The following is a 23463-nucleotide window of genomic DNA, read 5'->3' on the forward strand; positions in this document are numbered from 1 at the left end:
ACCTTAGGGAAGGATCCAGGAGGAGTAGTCATTGGTACCTGTTGGAGGGTGCCATATTGGAATCAGGTGGGTGGGCTAGGAGGTGCTGTTTTATAATCTCACTCAGTACCACATGGTGGCTGAAACACAGTATTGCAGCTTCCTGTGGAGTTAATATGGAAACTGCAAACTCCCAAATTTGTGTGGGCAGGAGGGATCTCTGCTGTCTTTTGATTGTCTTAAGGTTGGCTGGTTTTGATAGGCCAGAGACAGCTAGAGTAACATCTTTGTAATGTTTAAAACCAAAAATACATGATGGAAGAGTTGGAGGGGGAAGTGATTGGTTGAAACCAATGGGCCATGGCCCTACAAATTTGACCTCCAGTCCTTAAGCAAAGTATTTGAGGCTAGAGTTCTACTAAACTTTGTGCTTCATTACGAGAGGAGGCCCTTGCACTCCTTACATGAACTCCCCTTTAACTATTGTCTTTAGTCTTTCTCCCAGATTCTGGTCATGCCCAGATCTCAATCAATCTTTTCTCAGACTGATATTTTCCAGACCTCTTATAGTTTGTTGCTGTCTTCAGGGTACTCTCTGGTTTGTCTCTTGGGTGGTACCCAAAGCTAGACTTAAGCTTTTTAACTTAACCAAGGCTAAACACTGAAGAATAATATCTTACTTTTTTACATGGACTATGGCATTTCCCTTTTTAGTGGCACATCCACTGTAACCCTTAATGCCTTCTCAGCATCCCCACCCATCTGTTATTTCTTCACTACTATTATTATGTAAGAATTTCTAGGGTATCCATCACCATAGGTGGATCAGTTAACTTTCTGTAATGAATATTAATTATTAGAATGAGATTCACATGTGAAATCTGTTTATTGCTGGAACAGTTTTCATTAGAATAAGTCGTTTTGTGGCTTTTCTGTTAAAGAAGGCTATTTGCCATGGTTAATAGTGGTTCAGAGATAAGTATGGTAATTGCTCAAAGCTAGTGTCAGTAGCACATTGCCATCTTCTCTTAGATTTCTGCACTTAGAAGTCCAGGCTGTGTGGTACAGTGTCTCTCGCTATTGTTCTGTCTAGCCTCCCTCCCCAAATGTGTGCTCAGTTAAAGGGTGGGGATGTATGTTTCTACTCCTAGGTTGGAGGGTGAAGACCATTCTCTGGCCAGATCTAATACATGCCTGTACACACATTTATGTAAAGTTAACATTATTGTAATAGTGTTTACTACCTTGCCTGCCTCCATACCGTGGGGGTTGTCCAGATTCAACTACTTTTATATTTTAAAATTGTTGTGTTTGTATAGAGGCAGTGCTAGCTAACAAACACTGTGCTGACACTGCTAGTGATGGTGCTCCGCAAACAGCCACATTAACTCCCTTCAGAATACAGAACCCAAACAGTGCTTGGAAAATGGGAAAGGACAAAACCTCCCCAGAACCTAGGTTAAGAGCAGCTAGAGAGGGAGAGACAAACCATGAAATAAGAAAAGGAGTATTTGTGGCACCTTAAAGACTAACAAATTTATTTGAGCATAAGCTTTCGTGAGCTACGGCTCACTTCATTGAATGCATCCGATGAAGTGAGCTGTAGCTCACAAAAGCTTATGCTCAAATAAATTTGTTAGTCTGTATCCGCAAAAAGAAAAGGAGTACTTGTGGCACCTTAGAGACTAACATGGCTGCTACTCTGAAACCATGAAATGTTGTTATAAGATGCTTTGAGTCTCTGTAACTTTTGAGTTGATGGGGGACGGGGAATTGGTCAATGGATTATGATTCATTCTTATACTAGCTGCCTCCTGAGTTGGATTTGGCCAAAGCAAAAAGGCAAGACTTTGAGCCTGCAATAGAGAAGGCTAGATACAGTAGCTGTCTGCAGAAGCAGAGTGCATGGCAACCCCAGCACTGTGAGAGCATGTCCCCATGCAAACCTGGCCAGGAGGCGGCTTCCTTAAGCACAGCTGAGCAGGAGCAGCAAAACAGCTCCAGGTGAGTGATAACTGAAGAATATTTTTTATTTTTATTTATATTGTACTATAAATGAGCATCCAGCCCACGTTCTGGTCACTCCTGGGACTTAAAATGTACAGACTCCCCCAATCACTCCCAAAATTCCATATCCCTGTAGCTGCAGGAGCATGAATGAGTCATGTTCAGTGGAGCTCCCTGAGTCAGTGATCTTGCAGCCAGTTCTCTCCTTAATTTAGACAATACCAACTCTATATTTGATCCATAGCTATTATACCATACATTTCTCCAGTGACTGTCAGTAGGCTTTTAGGGGGCATTCAGTCCTAAGGGCGTGCTGCATGACAAAGTGCATAGTACGGTCTCTATGCCAGAGAGTACAAGTCCAGCAGCAGGCAGGAGGAGAACCCAGAGGTTCCAAGGGTGTTAGATTTCTACTTCTGGCTGCACATAACCAGACAAGGTGTCTAATAATCATCTACCTATGCAATATTTTCATTGGACTGAGCTCCTCAAATTGCAGAGTCTTCTACAAGGTGTGATAAATACTGTCTCATACCAACTTCAAATCAGTCTCTGGAGTATGGGATAGTTTTGTGTAAATGATTCAGGCAGGAGAGCTGGGTTCTAGCCAGAGACTTCCTGTATGAACTTGGACAGGGCCTAGCTGTGCCTTAGTTTATCCACCTAAGCAATGGTAATACTTAAGCCTCACAAGCACCTCTGAAGTTGTAAATAGTTAATGCTTGTAAAGCGTGTTGGGATGGGGAGGGCCCTTCTTGGAAGGTGTGATAGAAGTGCTAACTACTATTGTATTTTCCCTGGCGTGCTATTGCTATAAGCATCCCTCTTCCTAATGTGTAACTGCAGCTGGAGCGCCATCCAACTGTGTGTTTATTTCTTGGGACAGACATAGCATCACCTTAGTCTGTGGGAGTGATGCTACTTACCAGCGGAAGTTACGGCAGAAGCAGCTTCAGCAGCAGTTCCGGGAGCAAATGGAGAAAAAACAGCTGACAGTAGCCAATCCAGTCAGCAAACAGAGTAAGAGACACCACTGTGAATCTGCAAGTCCAACAAACTAGGCTGTGTCTACATTACAGCAGCACAGGTGTACTGCTGCAGCCCCGCCACTGTAAGGTCTCCTATGAACCTGCTCTATGCCAATGGGAGAGAGATATTCCCTGGGCATAATTAAACCACCCTCAACAAGCAAAAGTAGCTATGATGCTCTCCGGCTAACATAGCACTGTCCACCCAGGCACTTCTGTTGGTGTAACTTATATCTGGCAGGGGTGTGGTTTTTTTCATCACCTGCCCAATAAAGGTGCTAGTGTAGACATAACACGCCCCCACCAGTGAGTTAGGCTATGTGCAGGGCATGAGCATGATTGACAGGGTTAACCCCTCATTGGCTGCCTAATTTTACCAGCTCTTGTCTGAGTGAAGAAAGCTATAAAAAAGGAAAGCTGAAGTTTAATACTTGTTCCCTATAGGGCAGGGATGTGGGCTCAAACTGGACGTGACCAAACTTGCCCCATAGCCTCTTAGAAAACATTAGGCAGTGCTGCTGTAGGAAAGACTGAGCTAACCAAACCTCTGCTCATGGTGCAAGAAATTTCAGGATGTTTCTCATGTCCCTAGTAAGCCTTACCAAACACCATCTCCTACCTTACCTCCATACCCACATTTCCAGCAAAGGGTAAGGAGTGGCTATAGGACAGCTAGTATCTGGTATCAGGTGTTGGTGGCTTTTCTGGTCTTACCTAAGAACAGGAGTACTTGTGGCACCTTAAAGACTAACATTTATTTGAGCATAAGCTTTCGTGAGCTACAGTTCACTTCATCAGCTGCATTCCAGTAAAGTGAGCTCACGAAAGCTTATGCTCTAATAAATTGGTTAGTCTCTAAGGTGCCCCAAGTCCTCCTTTTCTTTTTGCGGATACAGACTAACACGGCTGCTACTCTGAAACCTGATCTTACCTGACTCTCTTTCCCCCTCCCCTCACCCCCAGGGAATTAGGTGGTGTCCTTTTGCATTTCTAGCACTAATACCTTCCCTTTGTTACCTGTGCCCAGCAGCATCTCATCCCTCACTGGTGAAACACAGCACTCCAGCACAACAGGAACCAACTGCAGAAGAGGAGTTCTTTGCAGGTCAGCAAAGAATGGCAGCTAAATGCTGGCAAATTGTTAGTTCACAGGGTGGAGGCAGGAGTTAATGAAGGGATTGGGAAAGGGTGTGGGCACCATCTTTACTTCAGCAATAGGAAGTGGCAACAAGAACCCTTTGAGGGGGAAGTAGTTGCAGTTTGGAGGGAAGGAGGGAGGGAAAGACATGGGCAGAGGTGTGAACTGATTCATGGCCACACACTTTCATCACTAGGAAGGTTTAACAGCCCCTACAATTAGAGGATCACTAGAGGGAACCTGCCTCTAGGAACCTTTTCTTGTAGCCATTAGGGTTCACACACATTCCAGTCTTGGTGCATATACATGTGAGATCAGATGCTTTTCAGTAAGAAATGTCTGTTGGGGCTGCACCTGTATTCTTTAACCTTACACCTGAAAGTATAAAGTAGAGAGAAAGCCCAGCTGCATCTCCTTCCATCTTACTGCCTGTAGCTGCAAGACAGAACCTTTGAAGTGTCTGCTTCTCTTGGGCAGTGTGATTTTTCATTTTGAGTTAGATCAACAGGCAAAAGGAAAACAGCAAGCTTCTTTCTAGTTTAACCCCTCTGGGGTCATCAAGTGAGGAAAAGGGGGGCTGGTACTAGAGCTGGGCTGCCACACTGTTCTCTTCCCTCTTTGTTGTGTTTGTCTTTGGATTGTTCCAGATGACCCTGAGCTTTGGGACATCCCCCTAGAGACCACTGCTCTCAGTGATACAGAGAGCCACCGAAAAGCAGTTGTAGCAGCCCAGGCTCCTGCAACACCTCTTGGACACTATCACATGACAACTCGCAGCAAGACCCCTCAAACAATGAACCATAAGAAACCACAAATGAGATCTGCACCATGGCAGGTGTCCCCTAGGCACAGGCCTTACAGCCCCTCTTCCAACCAAAGTGCACCAGGTATGTACTGTAAAAGGAGTATAAGTGGCAACAGTGAAGAGTAGGCAGGAGGAAGCTACAGAAGAAAGTAGAAGTGATCATGCATTGTGCTGAGTAGCAGCATGTGAAACTAGCAGGGCACCTAATGAAGTTTGTGAACATTTTGAGCACATTCCAGCAAAATGACTAAGTAACTGTCCTGGCATGGAACTCAGTTGTGTGGCTGTCTTTCCACACAGACTGCTTTACACTTTCAAATCCCAGCTAGCACTTCCTTTTTCACTCTTATAGTTTCTAGGAGGGTGGGTAAGGGAGGGAGAGGTTTGTTTTTACCAGAACCTGAACATAAGACTTAAGCTCCTTGAGGGCTAGAATGGAAGACAGAAAGGCACAGAGGATAGCCAAGTCCATTTTCTGGGGAGATCTAAGTGAGAGAGAAAATGCACTGACAAAAACATGGGTAAGTTTTGGAGGCAGAGAAAAGCACAATAATTTGCCTACGAAGGACCTGTTGTCTTATTCAGCAGAGTGCAGCCCATACAGGAGGAGCCAAGGCATGAAGAAAAGGAAACTGGAACCCTCCTGACAGACAGGACAGCACCTGAATTATGTTAGTTTCCTCATGATAATTTGACCATAACCATCTTTTCAGAAGCACATCTCAAGAACCTGTTTAAACACAAAGGAAAATCTAGTTCATTAGATCCATGGCTTTCGTGCAATGCTGATCAGAGACCATCTTCTGTCATAACTCTTTACTTACTTTAGCCCCTTTTAATGTGCTTGATGTCCCCTCTTGTGGTTAGAAAGTTTGATGCATCATTTCTTCATGAGTCACGCACTTCGGGAGCTTGCCCAGTGCCAAGGCTTATTTTAACTCCTTTGGAATGACATGAGATGTAACTCTACTCTCTACTGATAACTGAAGGATGCCCTACTACTTTGCATTTCATCATCGAGGGAGTAGTTTCCTTTAATGTGGATAGTGTTGAGTAAGATCAGATCCTGGAAAGAATTATTTGAACAGAGACTTGTACACAGAGTATGTGGCTGGATGTGTTATAAAGGACTAAGGTTGACTAGTTCTTTTTAGGTACTTGTGTTTTTATATTAAACTTTTTCTTACAGAAAATGTGAATAAATGTGCAAAATCAGAGCATTAGTTGAATAATCTCATTTGTAACTGCAAGGGGACAGTAGTATGTTTGTTTGGAAGATAAGTCATTTGGGCAGGGGACATATTCCTGTTACAGTAACATTTCATGGTTTAATGCAACTCAGTTAAAACTTACTCCTGTCTTGAGGAAAAAGAAAGCAAGTCTGTACCATAACCTTACAAGTGAGAAACTAAAAACCCAATCACTAACCACAAAGTGTCAAATCCCATTTTAAAATTCTAAGATCTACACTGATCAGAGAATCTAAAGTAGCTACTGTATTTAGACAGCAGTAATGTCAGTGGCATGAGTTTACACCTCTAAGAGGGGGGCAGCAGGGACAACAAACAGCTGTAAAGCAAGGTGGTTATTATCCTCTTTCTCACTGGAAGTGCAGCTGTGGTTAATTCTGGGCCTTAGCACTTGACCAATAAGAGGTAAATGAAAAAGAGCAACCTAATGAGTAAGGAGGAAGTACAGGTTAAAACCAAAAATCAGTCTAGCTTAGTTCAAAGGGAAGATTACTCTCCTAAAGTGACAGTGTGAAAATGATCAGATGCTTCAATTCCAGTTGAAGGATGGGAAAGGAATATCACTAGCCTAAATGGGATGAAGTTAAAGTTCCAAGCAAGAAGCAGCTCTTCTGTCCATTTAATTCCATCAGTCTCATAGTAACATTGGTGTCACATGTGAAACAGTAACTTGTCCAGGAACAATGCTATAATGAGCCAGTGGGAGTGGTGGTTGAGCACACCATAAATGACATGAGGTAGAAAAATGCATATGAGACTAATTTGGACTGATTTAGTGAGTGTTCTGTGCTCCTCTGCCCTCCAGCTGCTCCCATTACACATTTCTCCTTTCAACATCTACGCATACTCATGGTTTTCTCCCACACATATACTTCCTACCTCTCAAAAGCAGTAAGTTTCCAGCAGGAAACTAGCTGTAGGAGTGAGTACAGGTAAATGTCCTCAGTAGCCTACACTTTACTGGCAGAAGCTCTCACATCCAACACATCTTCCTAGAAAATTCAGCTAGTTCTGGAGCTTTTGTAGTTAGCAGTATGTCTACAGAGAATTCATAAAACCCTCCAAGTACAGCTGAAGTTGACCAGTCTTATTTAGCAGTTCACTACTGCAGCCTTTCTGGGATCACCACAGTTCTGAGAGGAGAATGCCTATCAACAACAAAAAAAATCTCAGTATTTGACAATAGTGAGTTCACACACCCACACTGTTGAAATAAGACAGCACTTTGTTAGAAAGGGAACTTGCAGAGGGTACATGTAGGCAGCGCAAGATTAGCCAAGGAATATTGTGGTCATAGCAGTTCAACAGAGTAAGGACCAGGCTCCTGCAACTGTGGTCTGACCCTGGGCACAATACAGGGGCAGTGTTGTGATGCAGATATGGAGGGAAGTGTCCCATCTCACTGAACTACCTGTACACCTTGCTCCTCACAGGACTTTCAGCACGTATTCACAAGACTTCCACTTACTTGATTTGAGTTCTTACATGACCACAGTTTGTGGTGGTATGAATCAAAACAGAAGCAGTTTTAAAAGGAAATACACTAATGGTTAAAAATGAATATTTAGAAAGCCAAAGAAGCTTTCCAGAACCAAAGTCGCTCCATGAGACAAATCTTGATTAACCACGCCTCTTCTGGATCAAGTCACTGAAAAGCCCACCTAACTCAGGGCCTCAAGGACAACTGCAGTGAGACTGCGAATGAGTCAGCATATTGTCAGCTTAGCTCCCACAATGGCTCCTTGAACAAGAAAAAAAAGCATATGCCTTTTGGCAGTAGCCAGAAGTTTTTGGTATAGAATCATTCCGGGCTCTGTTCCAGTAAGTTTCCTCTCTCCCCATTGCTGAAAGACATCCTGTTTCTAGGGAGAAGGATGGGGAGGGGCACAGCAGAGAAAGAAGAGCAAAAACAACTGCCGAAAGGAGATTTTTCAGATTCATAGACTTTAAGGTCAAAAGAGACCATCATGAACATTTAGTCTGACCACTTGCATATTGCAAGCCACACAACCTCACCTACCCACTTCTATAACAGACCTCTAACCAAGTTACTGAAGTCCACAAATCCTGGTTTTAAAGACTTCCAAGTTACAGAGAATCCACCCTTTGCACTAGTTTAAATCTGCAAGTGACCCATGCCCCATGCTGCAGAGGAAGGCAAAAAGCCCCCCAGGGTCTCTGCCAGTCTGACCCAGGGAAAATTCCTTCCTGACTCTAAATTTGGTGGATCAGTTAGACCCTGAGCATGTGGGAAAAACCTCTTTTCAGCAGATATAGACTCCTCTTTGGTATAGAAATACCAAGAGGCAGCATAAAACCTTTAGATATTAGCTAGTATCCAATTTACAGAAAACTGGGAAAGTTGCCAGTTCTCAAAAGTTATGAATGAGTATAACCTAAGAAAACCACACCAGGAGAGAGATTCTCATTGCTGCAGGTCAAAAAAATGAATTAGCCTTTGCCCCCTCAAAGTTTATTCAGATTTTGTGGAAACTATTTTCTGTGTCTACTTATTGTTCCATACTACTTGGAGAATCTTTGGTCAGTTAAAGGGCAGATAGTATTACTGATCACTGCTTTTGAGAGGTTTAGTCTCAGAGTGGGTTTTAGTACTTTCCTGTGGCAAACTGCCCTAATGGCGAGGTAACAGGAGCCCATCTACAGCTAAATAAATACTCCAGGTGACAGGAGAAAGGAGAAGTGGGAACCAGCTGAAAATGAAAACCCACAGTTCAACAAAAGCAGGTTTGGTTTATTTGAATGATTTCATTAAATATTCTACAAAGGTAACAAACTGCAGCACAAAGCGCAATCGTACAAGAAGCGCAATGCCTGGATTTAGTGCAAAACATACAATTAACTACGGCCACAGAAGCCTAACGTTTGAATTCATTTTATTTGTGTGTATTTTTGTTTTTTACAGTGTACATTGTTAAATAATGTAAAGAAAACATTTGTAATTCAGAAACAGATTTGTGGAAAAAAGGTACTCAAAGTGTAATATTAACACAAAATAATTTAACAGTTCAGTAGCATTAGTTTATTCCTCTAGACTTCAGTTATTTCATCCACAGGAGGGAAATCAATGGTAAATAAAACCACTTCTTGCATAACATTAAGTGAAAAACCGACCTCAAACTATTAAATCAAAATAATTAAATAACCATGTGCTGCATTCAGCCGATCAGTTCTTCTGCCACGAAGTGTTGCCCGACTCCTGTTACTGCTTCAGCCGTACAATTACTCCATTACACAGAGCATTGTTTTCCCTACCCATACTTGGTGTATTCAGGAGCCTCCTCTCCAGTCATTTTAACCAGAAAGCAGAGGCTTTCTGATTCATTTTACCAGCAGACATTCTCTTCCAACCACACACACAACGGTGAGATCTTTTCTCTCATTCTGTGGTTCTATAGCGCCTGTGTTATTTGCCAAGAATTTTTTTTTAAAAAAAAAATCTACTGAGAAACTGTTAGAACCCAGCCACCTTGCCACTAGTCTCCAACCTCAGACTCTTCATTTCCACCCTATATATGCCAGTGGTAACCTGGCTGATAAAGCTGCTGTAAACATCAAAACCAGGTGAAGGGAAAGAAACACATCTTGTGCATTTGTTTTTAGAGACAAGAGCAAAACATCCACAGAAAGTATAAATTCCCTAGTAAGACCCCCCAACAAGGGAGCAGTGCTCACAGAAAATTCATGTGAGTAAGATTTCCTTGGTGCAGACACTTCCAGGACACCACTGAGCTACTCCCAAGTACCAGGAAGCAGTACTTTGACCCTTCACAGCTTGTTGCAGCACTACAGAGTAATACTGGTTGATTGCAGTATTATTACATTGAACAGGGAACCAGTATTTTTCAGTATGAAAAAGGGAAAATGAGTTGAGAAGTAGAAGGTACAATACAGCTACTAAAAGATGGCACAGTTAGTTATGGTCCTGGTACCAGTTTAAATTCTTTAGAGTGAACAAAATAATAAGTCCTCTGCATGCTTAAAACAGGGAATTCCTTGATGCCGGCTGTTTCGAGTGCATCCATTGCCGGCAATGGACATCGCACCAGGAAAGTCTACTCCTAGCACGAATGGATAAAAAAGGGTAAGAAAAGCAATCCCAGCAGATAACTCCATCCCCCTAAGGGTAATGGCTCCACCTCCATACACACCCTCACCTAGCCACTTTCCATGTCACAGCTTAATAGTCAAAACACCATTAAAGTTGAACTTTTCCAAAATATGCACTTTCTTCCCATCCTCTGTTCTGATCCAGCCTTCTTAAGGCTCTAGGAAGTATCTGTTAGTTTCACTTGAGCTTCCTCTTCCCCCTCCATCACTTCTGCCTATCACCCCTTGTTACACTAGCATTGTGCCATCAACTGCTTACTCTGTCAACATGGACAGGTTTCCCCACCACCCAAAGCTCTGTTCCAACCTCAGCCTCAATGGCTCTCCCTCCTTCCAACACCTATCCTATCCAAGTTACAGTGTGACTATATATATATACACAATTTAACATAATATATATAGTCATACTGTAACTTTGATTTTATATATAGTTAACCCTTTGGTATCTCAGTCACTAGGTACAAAATAGTCCATTCTTCCCTTAACTTGCTCTGACCAGCTGGGACCTGCTGAGGAAGTGATGCTAACTGCAGAAGCAATAAAAGTCCAAGGCACTAAAATATCCAGCAAGCATACTGGGAGAACAGACAAGTATTCAAGTACATTAATTTATACAATTTTACATTCACATTTATCTAATACAATGAAAATACAAAGGAAAAAGTTAAAGTGTCTCCAATAAGTATAGGATATAGCTAGCTTTTTTTCCATTTTTTCTTTTTAACTTTTTTTAACCCTCTATTTTCCACTCATTTTTAAACTACTGTTGTCCAACAACATATATATCACAGTGTTTCCACATCAAAACTGATGGTAAGTACATGTCCGCAGGGAACTTTTTAAAATTTATTTTTAAACAATTTAAATTGCTCTAATGCTGCAGTCAAAGCTGTTAATATCTTTTACTTAAAGCAGTAATGACCTATCTCTCAAGCATGGGCTGCACTGCAAGTCCATTTATGTGCCTTACCACTCAGGAGGTAAGGATGATTGTTTGGGGAGAAGAGGGAGATTTGGATAGCTTCTCTCCTGACCTTGATTCTTCAGGGAAGATGAGAAGTGTGTTAAAACCTCATGCTAAGACTAAACTCTCCCATCTCAGCACATGTGGATTCAGACTCAAACCGAAGTACTTTTACAGTGAGAGCACATTGATCCAGTGACTTCTATCTTCATTGCTCATCTTATACAAGAGCAGGAGTGTTCGTGCCCATCACCCTCCTCCCCCTTCAGAAATGGGGAAACTCTCCTTACCGAGAGCTGACAGCAATGGTTGGAAAAGGGAAGCTCATTCCCATTCTGGCAGAAATAGCCAGTTCAGTGCAGCACTAGTAGTTGATACAGGGCCCTAATTCCCTCCCCATCTCCTGTCCCAAGTTCTACACAGCAGAGTCTGGGTCTGGCTAAGTGGTCCGCAGGTTGGAGCCTGGGGGGTTGCTGATGGATTTCTGCAAGTTGCTGATGTTGAAGCTTTGCAAAGAGGCAGCTCCTACAGGCTGGAATTGACCAAGGGGTTGTTGTGCTGGACTACCTGTCCCACTCCAGGGAGCTGCAAAGGGTGCTGTTGGGTAACCGTACTGCTGTGGAGGGCACATAGCCTTTGTGAAGTGACCTAGAGAGGTAGCTGATGCTGCAGAGATAGGCGTAGCACCCAGGGAGGACGACATAGAAATACATAGCTGGCCTGGTGCTGAGAACTTTCTTGCCATTCCAGGGCCCTGAAAGAAAACCCAGCCCCAAAGAGAAGTTATTTAAGTGTGGCTGAAGCAGTTCCCCTCCATCCACAGCCCCTTCCATGTAACTGAGTTAAATGGGTGCTTCTCAAAAGATATCATGATCTTCCTCGCTCTAGAGCCTGACAGAACAGGTGGTAGGAGCCCTCCACATGTAAGCTATGGCTCATTCCCTCCTAGAGCACTAGTTTGGCCTGGCTACATGGAAACTCTTCTTTATATGTGTTTTGACACTGAGACAACGAGTTATGTTAGCAGTGACAGCTCTCCATCCATGCATGTTCAAGAGGGAAATAAAGGGGAGAAATCTCTTACCTCATAGTTGCTATGCCCCTTGCCACCTCTCCTTCCTGAGAGGTTCATAGCATCACGGGCCCAGTTGTCTACCAACTTGTGCAGGTCATCTGTGAAAGTCCCTTTCCGGCTGGAAGTTATGGCAGGAGGCTGAGATTGGGGTGCCTGGCTGTTCACTGTACCCCCAACTGTGGTAGTGCTGCTGGTCCCTAAAAGTACAAAGACAACAGCAGAATCAAGAGCCAGGTTACAGCTAGTTTTCTACGAAGTTTAGGAACCATGACAATGGTGGAACAGTACGGAGCAAGAGTTAAAAAGCCATGCACATGAATTCTACATTTCGATTCTTGGACATGTTGAAGGGGGAATTTACAAGGCCTCATTTAGCTAGTCTCTCAGATTAGAAAAGTATTTTGTAGATGTGTGTGTTTTCCAAGAAGTGCTGCAAGCAGCAGCTGTGTAGGAATTGAGCGGCTGCTGCCCACACCAGGCTCCTCTTTTGGCAATGAGGGAGGAGGGAAGACTGGGTTTCATATTAAGCGGCAGTACTCGTGATGAACAAATGCTTCCTTCCCCTGGCACCACATTTTTTAAAAAACGAGTAAGTAGCAACTACTGTTTGCGCCCAGTTCATTTCCAACTCTGCCCGTATGATACAGAACGCCGAGTAAGCAGCAGTACAGGTTGGCTGCTCTGTAACCCAATGAGCTCCACTCCACAGGATGCCGAATGTACCAGGAACCCAGATTACGTGAAGAGAACATCTGGATGAAAGGCAGAGGTCTGGGTGTAAGCCCGTCCCATGCCAAGAAGCTTCCCCAGGGTGGGGATTCTAAACACTAGCTAAATATAACTCTCAAAAACACTAAAAAAAACCCTAAGAATAATGTAACTTTGAATATATTTACAGGATGAAGAGAAAGGAGAAACTCTGGACACTGTGGAGGATTCCAGCTCCAGCCCTGTAGCAGTAAAAATGAACCAGAGAGGCAGGCAGTCAGTCTGCCAGTCTCTTATACACAGGGTGCAGATCATGAAGAGAGCAGAGGCACAGGTGCAGCTCAATGGACACTACTCGCAAGAACTCTCCAGTCTCAGGCGCATGAGCCCATGGTGCGCATGTCTACCCCAGTGGAATGCACATAGGGTCCAGCACTCAAAGAAGAACCGTTCTTCCTCAAAATACAGGGAAGATGCTCACCAGTGCTGTATCTGCATACCTTGGACACCTGCCTCTCAACCAGAGTTAAGAGGCTTGCACAACAATTATCGCTGGCTTGCTACTAAGGTTACAACAGGGACAGCATCTGGGATAACCCAGGTGTGCTGAACGGATATGTCTGACAAAAATCATCAAAAACCTCATGGGCGAAATCACCATCTCACTACTCAACAAAGCTAGAAGCCAAAACCACCAACTGAAACAAATGAAGTGGCTCTCTGTTACTCACTTCCCTAGACATCTCTCTTCAGGACCCTCATACCTGGAAAGAACATCAACCTCTCCAAATCTCGGCTGGAATGGCTCTTGTTACGATATTGAAAAAGACAGACAACATACTTATTACCTGTAGCAACTGAGCAATGTGCTACTGGAGTGAGTAATGCTATCCCCTCTCCCAGCACTGCCTAGAAAACATGAAACCCTCTCCCCACCTATAGTACCTAATAATAGGGGTGTAATCATTAGGAGCAAGGAGCCCCATGCAGCAATACAGATGAAGGGGAAGAGAACGGAGGGCCTCTCACAAACATATGTGGTGGGAGTTCAAAAGGAACAGAGTAAGAGAACCATACCGGGTAGTGTGCTAAGGAAAATGTGATCGAACAATGAGAATTTCAAGCATGTGTAATGTGAAAGAGACCTGGAACAATTATCTGACAAGGCAGCAAAGCAAGTGAAAGGGTGAAGTTGAAACCCATATAAACAGGCAAGAGTGACAAAGCAAAAGGTACTGAAGAGGAGGTACCAAAACAGACAGCAAGATCACCACATTCCATAGTCAAGAGTTCATGCAGGAACAGCACCTCTCAACCCCTTCCTGATGGCCAGTCATCTGCACCCTCCTGCTCAATACATTTATATATTGTATACCCAGTTACATTTTGGTCTGGAATTACAGCTCATACCCTGATGTATCCATGATAATCCACAGACACGGGTTTAGGAGAGAGAGGCACATTTAGTCAAGAGATACCAGAGTGCGTATTCCCCTGTAAATGTGCAATGGGATTTACAAACATTTTGAAATGCTTGCTTTGAGTAGTTTCTGTTGTCTACGAAGTGATTTTGTTAATTTAGGAGCACCTGTCTCAGCCTCACAGCAGGGACAGAGTAGGATTAACCTGTGCTGTAAAACATGAGCTAATAATAAATAATAATACAGGGCTCATTTCTTATCAACAGCATCTTATTAAACATTCTCAGGGATTTTAAATTTCAGAAGTTGGTTATTCTGCTCTAATCCAAATCTAGAGCCATCCAGAAGAGTCTGAAAGGGGAGTGCTTAGATTCATGGCATTCAATGGAAACAACCTTCTCCAGTCCTGCTCAGCCACAGCAAACGTCCCAGTTTCTTGTCTGGTGACATAATGAAGGATTTGAAATGAAAACAGACTTCTCCTCTCAGCCTATTACTCCATCATGCTTTCATTCTCTGCCCCCTTTTATTTCCTCCCTTGGAAACCAGCTTGAGCACCCACCCTCAAAGATAATCTTAGATAATACCAGCACACTTAGATTAGGCATATCTAAACTGTTCCTGTTTTGGGGGCACATGTTGAAGCCATTTAATGGCTTATCCTTACCCTTTAAGATCTTGAAGGAGTCTCTGCAATGGAATCAGGAGACAAGACTAGGCAAACCCCTTCAGCATAGTCATTACAAGCAAATCCTGCTGCACAAAGGGGTAATTTTAGCACCTCAGCAGCGCTGTGTGCAACTGATCCTACTTCACAGTTCACTATCATTACCAATCAGCAAGGAGTTCCACAGCTAAGCTGAGGGCCTGCAAGCCTCTACAGTACTGAGCAGCAGTTAATTTCCCACTAGTCTGCAAAAATGAATAGGCAGCCAGAATCTATTAACATGTTAGCAAAGGAACACATGTTAGAGGGGATAACCGAGACAGAGACAGATGCTGTGCTGGAGACAGATTCACAGAGGTTAGGCTTCACTGATCAGAGGGAAACCTCATCAACAGGGACCAGAAATAACAGAAATAAGATAATTACTACAGAGCTGGTTGCAAGGACAGACTTTTTTCACCATCTTCCCTGAAGCACAAAGAAAGAGTAATTTGTTAAAATAAGAGAAACAGTGAGAAGTGTTTAATATCAGCAAACAGCACACAAAGCCCAATGAGAAAGAGGAGACTGTACAGCTGGACACTGCCACTGGCTGCAGTTACATTGAGAGCCCAGTGGGATGTTCTATGGAAATACCCAGACCACAAAACAGTGTTTCACCATTTGTACTCACACAAAAAGAGACTAATATGTTTGTTCTCCAATAGTTCTCTGAAATCTAGTGGTATCTTAAGAATGTTAGGGATGTGCTGATGTTTAGAGCTGGTACATCTCAATCACTGGCTGTTTACCACAAGAGCAACAGCCAAAAAAAAACCAAAACCTCCCACCTCTATCTGGAAAGGTGAAGTGTCCCTCATGGCTTTCATCGGTCTGAGAATTTGTGGGGTACTCGGAGGATCCAAGCGTGGATCATGTACTCTCACCATCTGTTACTACATCCCCCTTGCATCTTTTCTAAAATGTTAGTGCAACAGTTACAGATACCCCTACTGGGCCTGTACCAATCAGCTCCTCCAGCTGCATAGTTAAAAGCATGTTATTGATCAATGCACTGTTTCCTCTTCATTGCCGTTTCTAACTAGGTGTCTTTCCCCCACCCTCCAGAAGTGGCTGAGGCAGCATATCAGATTCCAGGAAGCAAGCAACCTGTAAACAAACTGAGCATTCAAGCCAAGCTGCGCTATCGGAAGCATTACCCACTTTTACAGGACAGCTACAATAAACCTTTCAGAAAGTCCATCCACCAATGTCAAATTTCAGAAGAGAAAACAATCCATCCCACCACAGCATGGTACTTGCTTCTCAGGAGAGGCTTTATAGTTTGCCTCAAGAGGACTGACAGCTGGACTGAGGTTGTGACAAGCTAGCGGTACACTAACGCGTAAAAAAGCAGTAACGATGAGTACATCCAGCTCACAATGCCAATCTCAGAGGCTGAGAGTGAAAGAGTGACACCCCTACTGTTCTTTACATTACCCTCCCAAAAAAGGCATAGGGAAGACTAAAATATATGCTTTCCCAGATTTTCTAAGAATTTAACTTCTTCCAGGAAAAGAAACTATAAAACTTGCAAATCCAAATGGACATTCTTTACACATCCCTTCAATACCTTAATCTACCTGCTCAAAGCTTTTAAAGCTGTGTGGTTTGGAGGCCAAGCAGCAGGGAGAGGAGAAAAGTTACACAAGCAATTATGCACTAATGGTGCATTTAGTCCCAATATTGGGAATTTGTTTATGGCAGGGTTTAAAGTATTGCTGAAAAACTCAACAATTAAGAACTCTTCTCACCCTCCTCTCAATATAAAGAGGATAATTTAGTCAGTTCCATTGCAGCTGTCTCTGTAGAAGGCTTGCTCTGTAACTGTTGCTTTGTTCATTGGAGTTCATCCACAAAGATCCCTAGCCCAGCTGAGCTGCTGCTTGCTGTAGGAGGACAAATGCGAAAGTCTGTGGAAGTTGTGTGAAATGGGGCAAATGAAGACCATTTCATAGGGCTTCCAGCTCTCACGTACCAATGATTTGGGGGGGGGGGGGAAGAAGAGAAGGAGTGTCACAGCATTCAAAGGTCCTGTCTACACTGGAAGCATAGTGGTATTTTGTATCACTCCCAGGAAAAAAGCATCGTTTTTGAAGCCTTAGCCCATGCATTTAAACACTTCAAATAACCACATCAGAAGTTTGAGGCTCATAGGTCAAAACCCCATCCTATTATCTCCCTGCCCCCTCCACTTTTAAACTTGAACTAGCTTGCTAGGACAACTGGAATGGCCTTAAATAAGAAGGATGTGGAGTATTTTTTGTGGGGTGGAAAGAAAGAGGTGTTTTGAGGAGTTTCATCTCACCACAACCCCTCTACCTATGGCATGTTTAATCGGCTCCAGTCCTCAATATGAAGAGTCCTTTCTGAACATAGCTCCCTTGGCTACTAATATGGAATGTGATCATTTGGCCTTAGTGTTCCTGTCACACATGACTAATACCTTTAAACAGTGCCAGTTTTAGTCACTAGTTACTCAGTGATTATGAGAAAGGCAATTCTGATTACCTCAGGATTTACCCAGAGCACTTCTGGGAACAGCATGCAGAGATTTACCCACCCTACAGGGAGATGTGTTGTAGAAGGAAGCCATACAAATTTAACATTTTCATTAAGGCAGCTACTTTGTCCTATTAGGAAAGACAGCACACACCATATACCCCCATTGCTATAATTTGGAATGGGCAGCCATCTCTCACTGCCACCTTGTCAGTGCTACTGAGGAGAAGCAGACTTTCTCTCCAGAAGTCTCTCAGGTGTCAACAAGTACTGTCTGTAACAATCTTAAGTCAAACCATAAAGAAAAGCCCATATATTCATATACCTTGTGATTCCCTCCCCATATTCTCTGCTAATTCCTTGAAGATCACTATTTCCCACAGACAAGTTTTCCTAAAAGTTTATCTAAGTTATTTGGCCCTTGTTAAGGGCTATATTAAACAGGACACTTAACATGAGAACCCAAACTTCTAAGGTGTATTAAGAGCAGTTAAGCAGAGCCATGAAGTGGAGGGAATACAAAGAGGCAGAAGAGAATGGGCTGCATGAGACATCAGATCCGAGCAGCAGAAAAAAAAAAAACAAAGACAAAGGAGTAAAGGTGTTACACACAAAGAGCCAAGCAGGGCGTACTCAGAAATCGGGTCCTCCTGCCACCAGGCTTGAACGTCACCTGCTCAGATGCACAGTTAAACTTCGCACAGCCTGTGATAAAACAAGAGGGAAGAACAGAGAAAGGAGAGGAGAAGAGACAGAACACAACTACAAGATGTTAGCAACTTGAGGTTGGATGGGTGAAATGCAGTAACACAGCACACAAGAACAAGCCTCAAGACGTGGAGTAGGGGATATGTACACAGTACAAGGAACAAGGACTCTTCCTCCACTCATAGGTCAAATTTGTTTGTTTTTTTACTAAAACAGTGCTACCTTCCAATACCTAATCCATTAGGAATAAGGCTGCACTCCACAGGTGAGTCTAAATCCTGGCAAAGGCATTCTCTCAATTACATAAGACACTGCACAACCTCAGGACACAGGAAGTTACAGATTAGTAGCCCCAATATTTCCGAAACAGGTTAGTGGAGAAGGGGAAGAGAATCCTCAGAATGAAAAGTTTCTGAAGGAGCGGCTTTCCATCTTCCATTCTTTTGCTTGTTGATCTTTTTTTTTCCTATCAATGTCTACATTTTACTCCACACTGTAATTCAGACAAAACACACCAGCAGCTTCTTGACACTGCTGCATTCAACTAGTCTCATGGGAACATTTACAAATATAAAATATTTGTAAAATAGCTTATAGGGAAAAATCGAACAATTGTGAATCACAGAAATGAATAAAGGAATACACAAATAGACCAACAATCCCTAATGAGTGGAAGAAAGGAGGCCCCCAAATACCAAGCAGAGCCTTCCAGAGACTAGTTAAAGCTCTAATAGCTTAGCAGAAGGATAAATGCCCAGTCTGAGGGCTACAAGGAAAAGAGTGCTATTAACTACCCCCTTCCACTGTGCGCTCATATTTTACATCCCTATCCCCAGAATTTTTTGGCCAATATAACTGCAGAGTTAGCTGCATTTTCTGAAGGATTTTTTTCACCCTCTTCAGGTTTCTCTAACCTTTCAGTGCCGCCATTAGAGCAGAAGGGGCAGTATGTTACCCCTTTATTACCTCACCTCTAATTTTCCCAACCTGAAAACTTAGAAATCTAACTGCAAATAGTGTGCTAGGCCTCACAAAGAGACAGACTAACACCCTGATCAGTCTCTAAGCACAGGCCATACCCTGAAGTCAATCCACTGTATTTTGAGGCTGAGAACTCCCTGGTATAAGACTTAGCATTAATTCCATAGAAGTTCTTACCTTGGCCTGGTGCAGAAAGGCTTGGTACCGAAATAGCACCATCACTGGTAAAGGCAGAGTAGAGATTCTCACTAGAAGGAGATGGTTTAAGGGGCTGTAACAGATGGTTTTGTCCAGTCTCTGGGACGTTTCCAGGAGGATGAAGGGTCTGCTGGGGGGGCAAGACTGAAGGGGCACTCTGAGAAGACAGGTTACCTATAAAAAGAAATAAGAATCAGGACACGGGACAATATAGATATTCAGCTTCCCCACTTCACCTCAGAGGCTTTTCTACTGTTCCCATTGGACAGAAGGAAGTGTGTCTAGAGCTGATGAATGCTTGGGAGTTTTAGCAGGAAAAATCTGCAGTGAGTAAATTAGAACTAAAATCCATCACTGGGAGGAACTTGTAGGAGTGATAAGGGAGAAATGCTGAGACTGTACGATCAGCAGGAAAACCCAAGGAAAGGGCCTTTATCCTTTTACAAGGATTCTTATATCTAGATTATCATGCCTTACCAAGGCTACAGAGGTGACTTTGCCATTGCTGAAAAAGGAGCCAGAAGTGGAATTTGGAATAACTGGTTTTTAGAAAGGCCTCTAATTACAGCCCTGTTCTGCCTCACTATGTGTCAAGATAGCTCATCCATTGCACGTAAGAGCAGAATTAAGCAGTGCAGGTGACGGAGCATGAGGAGAAAAGGTATCATTACTTTGACAGATGCCAGTCTATTACTGAGAATCTTGTTTTGAAAGCAAAAAGACTGCTTTACAGTAGTTTTAGCTTGTCATAAATATAAAGGGAAGGGTAACAACCTTTATGTATGCAGTAACATCAAATCCCTCCTGGCCAGAGGTACAGAATCACTTATGTGTAAGGGGTTCATCAGTTCAATTAACCTACTTGGCACCTGACCAGAAGGACCAATGGGGGAAAGAAGGTACTTTCAAATCTACGGGGGAAGTTTTGTTTGTGCTTTTTGTTTTGTTCCCTCTCCGGACAAAGAGAGACCCAGCTCCTAAAAAGATCCTGAACTGATACATCTAAAATTACAGGAATTCTAAGTAATAGCAAGGAAATGTGTTAGATTATCTTTTGTTTTAGTGTGTGAATTTTCCCTATACTAAGAGGAAGTTTTATTCCTGTGTTTTGTAACTGGGAAGCAGTATCCAAAGGGGAGTCCTCTGTGTTTTCAATCTTTTTATTTACCCTGTAAAGTTACCTTCCATCCTGATTTTGCAGGAGTGATTCTTTTCCTTTTTTTTTTTTTATAAAATTCTTCTTTAAGAACCTGATTGATTTTAAGTGTCCTAAAAACCAGGGATTTGGTATGTGCTCACTTTGTTAATCTCTTGTCTGATATATTATTCTCAAGCCTCCCCAGGAAAGGGGATGAAGGGGTTTGGGGGGATATTTTGCAGGAGGTAGGGCTCCAAGTGGCCCCTCCCTGAATGTTTGTTTAAATCACTTGGTGGTGGCAGCAATACTGTCCAAGGACAAGGAAAGGAATTTGTGCCTTGGGGAAGTTTTTAACCTAAGCTGGTGGAACATAAGCTTAGGGGGTCTTTCATGCAGGTCCCTACATATGTACCCTACAGTTCAGAGTGGGCAGGGAACTCTGACATAGCTCATTCATTGGTATGGAGATTCATCTTCTGTTCTGTGAGCCCTTTACATCAGAATACACCGCTCACATAACACTCCCCAGAGAAGATATGACAGCAGGGATTTTTGCATCTCATTCTTAGAATAGTGAAATATTTAAACAAGTCTTTGGGAGTGTCATCTATAAATCTGATCTTTTAAAAAAAATAGTTTGGTGTTATCATGTGAGAAGCTGACAGCACTGGAGATTGAAAAATCCTACTTATCCACAAAAGAGATATAGACAGTGCAAGCTTTCCCAAAATACCCTGCCAGTGCACTACAACCTTGACCTGGAGGCACTTCTTCTGTCAGTAAAATGGACAATGGATACTGAACTTCCATTCAATCCTTGGTCTTCGCACTGAGATACTAACAGGCAGGCCAAGTAATGCGAAAATTGCTCGGTGCACCACGAACCCATTTCACAAAGATCACTGATGCAGTTTGTGGAAAGAAAATTCACTTGCTGAAGATACATGCCCTGCCGTGTCCTGTGGACTCTGCAGCCAAAACATAACAGCCACTTCAACAAATATTTCCATGCACAACGCTGGCCTTCCCATATTGATGTGCTCAATGGCATTCAAGGGGTTTTAAGAGGGATTTTCGCATGTGCTGGGGAAGGAACTTTGATTTTCATGGACCTATTTCTCTGACTACTGTTGTTAGTTAGGAAAACTTGTGTGTTTTAATAAGAATGGCTTCCCTCATAATCCATCTTTTTCCTCATTTAATCCTGTAATTATATGAAATGCATAATTTGTGACACTGCAGTCACTTCCACAGCAGACTGACGTCAAAAATGAGATTATAACATCGAGACGAGATGCTGTGCTGTTAAGCACCTATTAAAAGAAAATAAAAGACATCTGCAACAGCAGTCAAAGGAACAGAAATACCACCAAGTACAGTTGTCTACTGCAACTTTAGCTCCACTGTGAAAGTCCATCTTTAAATGTGACGAGAACAAGCAGGAATTAAACAGGAGGGGATCAAGAGGTCCTCCTAAAAATAAGTTTGCCTGGCTGTTTCCCTATGCTTTAGAATTCATCCTTTGACACTGGAATCCCCAGTTCTTGCCAGCAGAAGCACTATGACTGGTCTCTACAGAATGCATACCTATAAAAATCAATTAAGAGTGCAACTACGGTTTTGAAAATGCTCTTCCAAGAAAGACAATGTATTTGAATTCTAATCTTAAAATTAGGGCTGTCGATTAATCGCAGTTAACTCACATGATTAACGCTAAAAAATTAATTGTGATTAATCACAGTTTTAATTGCACTGTTAAACAATAGAATACCAATTGAAATGTATTAAATATTTTTGGATTTTTTCTAAATTTTCAAATATATTGATTTCAATTACAACAGAATACAAAGCGTACAGTGCTCACTTTATATTATTTTTTATTACAAATATTTGCATTGTAAAAATGGCGAAGAAATAGTATTTTTCAATTCACCTCATGCAAGTACTGTAGTGCAATCTCTATCATGTAAGTGCAACTTACAAATGTAGATTTTTTTACATAACTGCACTCAAACACAAAACAATGTGTAAAACTTTAGAGCCTGAAAGTTCACTCAGTCCTACCTCTTGTTCAGACAATCACTAAGACAAACAAGTTTACATTTGCGGGAGATAATGCTGTCAGCTTCTTATTTACGTCACCTGAAAGTGAGAACAGGCGTTCGCATGACACTTTTGTAGCCAACATTGCAAGGTATTTACATGCAAGTTATGCTGAACATTCATATGTTCCTTCATGCTTTGGCCACCATTCCATCCTGATGATACTCGTTAAAAAAATAATGCATTAATTAAATTTGTGACTGAACTCCTTGGGGAGAGAATCGAATGTCTCCTACTCTGTTTTACACACATTCTGCCATATATTTCATGTTATAGCAGTCTTGGGTGATGACCTTGGGTGCAGATTTGACAAAGCACAAAGAAGGTACCAATGTGAGATTTCTAAAGATAGCTACAGCACTGGACCCAAGGTTTTAGAATCTGAAGTGCCTTCCAAAACCTGAGAGGGAATAGGTGTAGAGCATGCTTTCAGAAGTCTTAAAAGAGCAACACTCTGATGCAGAAACTACAGAACCAGAACAACCAAAAAAGAAAATCAACCTTACTGCTGGTGGCATCTGACTCAGATGATGAAAACGAACATGAATCAGTCTTCACTGCTCTGGATGGTTATTAAGCAGAACCTGTTATCAGCATGGACGCATATCCTAGGGAACAGTGGTT

At 42.5% G+C, this 23463-nt stretch overlaps 2 protein-coding genes across 11 annotated transcripts in view; one reads left to right on the forward strand and one right to left on the reverse strand.

The window, feature by feature from the left end:
* RAD52 (RAD52 DNA repair protein) overlaps positions 1-14746 on the forward strand; it is a 47012-nt gene extending 32266 nt beyond the window's left edge. For 3 of the 6 annotated variants that reach the window (XM_077827422.1, XM_077827466.1, XM_077827457.1), the window contains 5 exons: positions 1787-1983; positions 2873-3006; positions 4042-4119; positions 4800-5039; positions 5543-6174. In XM_077827422.1, coding sequence (XP_077683548.1) covers positions 1787-1983; positions 2873-3006; positions 4042-4119; positions 4800-5039; positions 5543-5604 — 711 coding nt within the window. In that variant the 3' untranslated portion in view covers positions 5605-6174. Of the gene's footprint in view, positions 1-1786; positions 1984-2872; positions 3007-4041; positions 4120-4799; positions 5040-5542; positions 6175-13272 lie in introns of those variants that run through there. The other 3 variants (XM_077827450.1, XM_077827442.1, XM_077827432.1) reach the window with 3 other exon arrangements.
* The window catches only part of WNK1 (WNK lysine deficient protein kinase 1), a 170543-nt gene continuing 156018 nt past the window's right edge, over positions 8939-23463 (reverse strand). For 4 of the 5 annotated variants that reach the window (XM_077827393.1, XM_077827384.1, XM_077827375.1 and 1 more), the window contains 3 exons: positions 19578-19772; positions 12384-12571; positions 8939-12053 (listed from right to left, as the gene is read on the reverse strand). In XM_077827393.1, coding sequence (XP_077683519.1) covers positions 11739-12053; positions 12384-12571; positions 19578-19772 — 698 coding nt within the window. In that variant the 3' untranslated portion in view covers positions 8939-11738. Of the gene's footprint in view, positions 12054-12383; positions 12572-19577; positions 19773-23463 lie in introns of those variants that run through there. The other variant, XM_077827403.1, reaches the window with a different exon arrangement.

This window comes from Eretmochelys imbricata, chromosome 1 (genome assembly GCF_965152235.1).
Source record: "Eretmochelys imbricata isolate rEreImb1 chromosome 1, rEreImb1.hap1, whole genome shotgun sequence".
NCBI lineage: Eukaryota > Metazoa > Chordata > Testudines > Cheloniidae > Eretmochelys > Eretmochelys imbricata.